The 2,289-nt window shown below is 41.1% G+C and overlaps 1 protein-coding gene across 1 annotated transcript; it reads right to left on the bottom strand.

Annotated features, from left to right (window-relative positions):
• Positions 1–1,696: 1,696 nt before the first annotated feature.
• On the bottom strand, positions 1,697–1,951 carry LOC131694970 (hemiasterlin resistant protein 1-like). Its single transcript, XM_058983505.1, has one exon. It carries the CDS (start codon positions 1,949–1,951, stop codon positions 1,697–1,699), a length of 255 nt encoding a protein of 84 aa, XP_058839488.1.
• Between the last annotated feature and the right edge of the window lie 338 nt (positions 1,952–2,289).

Genomic DNA, 2,289 nt, shown 5'->3' on the forward strand with positions numbered 1-2,289 from the left:
AAAAATGGGGTAACTAACTTAAACCTCGCCGGTGACAAAGTGATAGTCGCACGGTTGAGTGAACGAATTAGTTTATTTCAGCAATCCGCCGGCTCAAATCCGTCCACAGCGTTGCCAGCTCAACATCACGCATCCGAGGAGGAGCTTCGATGTATCGTGGAGTTTCACCAGCAGGGTCATTGGTGACATGTTTGGAAGTGGCGGGCGGTACAGTCATTACTGGCAGCCAGGGCCACACTGTTAACGTGTTGACCAGTGGCAGGCCGAGATGGGCGCATCTGGTTGCCAGGATGGTGTGCTATGTGTGTGGGACTTGATACGGGGTATGTCAGCCAAATTTACGGTATGGCCTAAATCTGCATAATTAAATTGATTGGTTATTTATAGGTGCCTGTATGTACAAAATTGAACTACGGAAATCAAATGAGAATCGTTCGTTTCCCTCTTGTTGCGTCGGAAAAGTGGTTAGGTCGGGGGAATCGTAATCGACCAGCTAACGAAAACAAATGTACAGCAGCAGTTTCTGAACGAAGCCATTGCCAGCACGAGTCTTTGATTTGGAAGGATAGTTGCTGAGGACCATTCTCACAATAGTATAAAAGTTCTAACCTCAAAAACAGTCAACAATAAAATGTATTTCTTTCAAAGTTGATAATATCCATTACATGATCAAATGCGCTGATGGGTTAGGACTCGGCTATATTCCATCGTCATTGAAGCTAGATCATAGAATCATGTTAATTTGACAGACTGCAAGTGTTATTAGTAGCACAAACAACTAGCAGCCCAGCTAGTATTGTTCTTTCTGCTTGCAACCAACCTGGTTATATTGTTGTCAATGCTAAATTCGCTGTTGCAGCTGTATGGTCGCTATACTGTCCCATGTGTTATGGGATTCGCTATTAACATGGGACAGTTATGCTTAGCGCACCAGATTCTAAAAGCGACCAATTTTGGTCAATCACTGGAGACAAAATCACGCGTAACAATTAATAATAAATTAAATTGTTGCTGAGTAATTTTTGTTGTACATGAATAAAACATACCGATTGCCTCGTTACCTATGCTGCCGTGATCCGCATAACAGTCCCATTTGGGTTTCCTATGCAGATGGGACAGTTATGCGTATCACGGCAGTATGGCTAAATAACCATTAGAAAGGTTATGAGCTTATGTTGTGGCATTTTATAATCATTTATACTACGTAACAATTAATGATAAGTTACATTATTGCTGAGTATTTTTTGTTGTACATGAATAAAACATACCGATTTCCTCGTTACCTATGGCTAAATAACCATTAAAAAGGTTATGAGTTTATTGTTGTCGCATTTATAATCATTTATACTACTTTCAAGTATTCGATTTTAACGATACGACTCGCACTTTAACCACCCCTTCACCGCGCCATCAAAATAAAAATAAGTCATACTCCTAATGAGCTAATATTTTTTTAAAATATTTACTAAATAAAAACATAGACCTGATAGTTCGTTTGCAAAAAAACACCGAAGCACAGTGAGTTGGTGTTAATGCTCTATCTTTGATCCTAGTGCTGCAGGATTTGGCCAACATTCATACTATTTTTATTCAATCAAGTTCAAGGAAAATGTATCACGTGAACGCTATATATATGGACTTCTAAATTTGGTAATTGTTCCGAATCACACTCGACCTGGCCTTGGGTACAAGATATTTACTTGATCTCCCACGTGCATGGTCCTGCCGGAGTGTTTGCCTCGCCCGATACCGGGGCAGCCTGTCCTAGCGAGGCTGCCTCTTGTGAATCGGAACCGCTGAACATTCCGATGAGGGCATGTCCAACGGTGTTACCGACGGAGCCGATCGCTACACTACCAGCAGTAGCTGCGATTTGAGCAATTAATCCAAAGGCCTGGTTGGGAGCTACCATTGGTGCAGCGACAGCCGAGTGTGACGCAGGCTGGACCATCGGCTAACTCGATTCCGGCAGGGTGGAGCGGCTGCAACTGGTGCAGACCTAAGTTGCGATGTATATAATTTCAAGGATTACCAGAGATTACCAATTACCAGAGATCATCAAAATGTTTTGTGGCTAACGTTGTAATTTAGCAAAAAAAAACAAAACAAGTTGAATTGATCGCAACAAATAAAATCGCTTTCTTCAACGAATCGTGGACAAGAAAAATCCAAATGCCAAATTTAACGGAACATTGCCTAATGACGTCAAATAAAAATGAAATCCTAGCGAGCTTGTTAATACAAGTTATTCACATTTAAAAGTAAACCAAATCAAATTTCTCATACTGT

Source organism: Topomyia yanbarensis, unplaced genomic scaffold (assembly GCF_030247195.1).
Source record: "Topomyia yanbarensis strain Yona2022 unplaced genomic scaffold, ASM3024719v1 HiC_scaffold_21, whole genome shotgun sequence".
In the NCBI taxonomy this organism is placed as follows: domain Eukaryota; kingdom Metazoa; phylum Arthropoda; class Insecta; order Diptera; family Culicidae; genus Topomyia; species Topomyia yanbarensis.

What these genes read in the sequence shown, in the direction of transcription:
- LOC131694970 (XM_058983505.1), bottom strand. Translation starts at nt 1,951, where the DNA reads ATGGTCCAGCCTGCGTCACACTCGGCTGTCGCTGCACCAATGGTAGCT.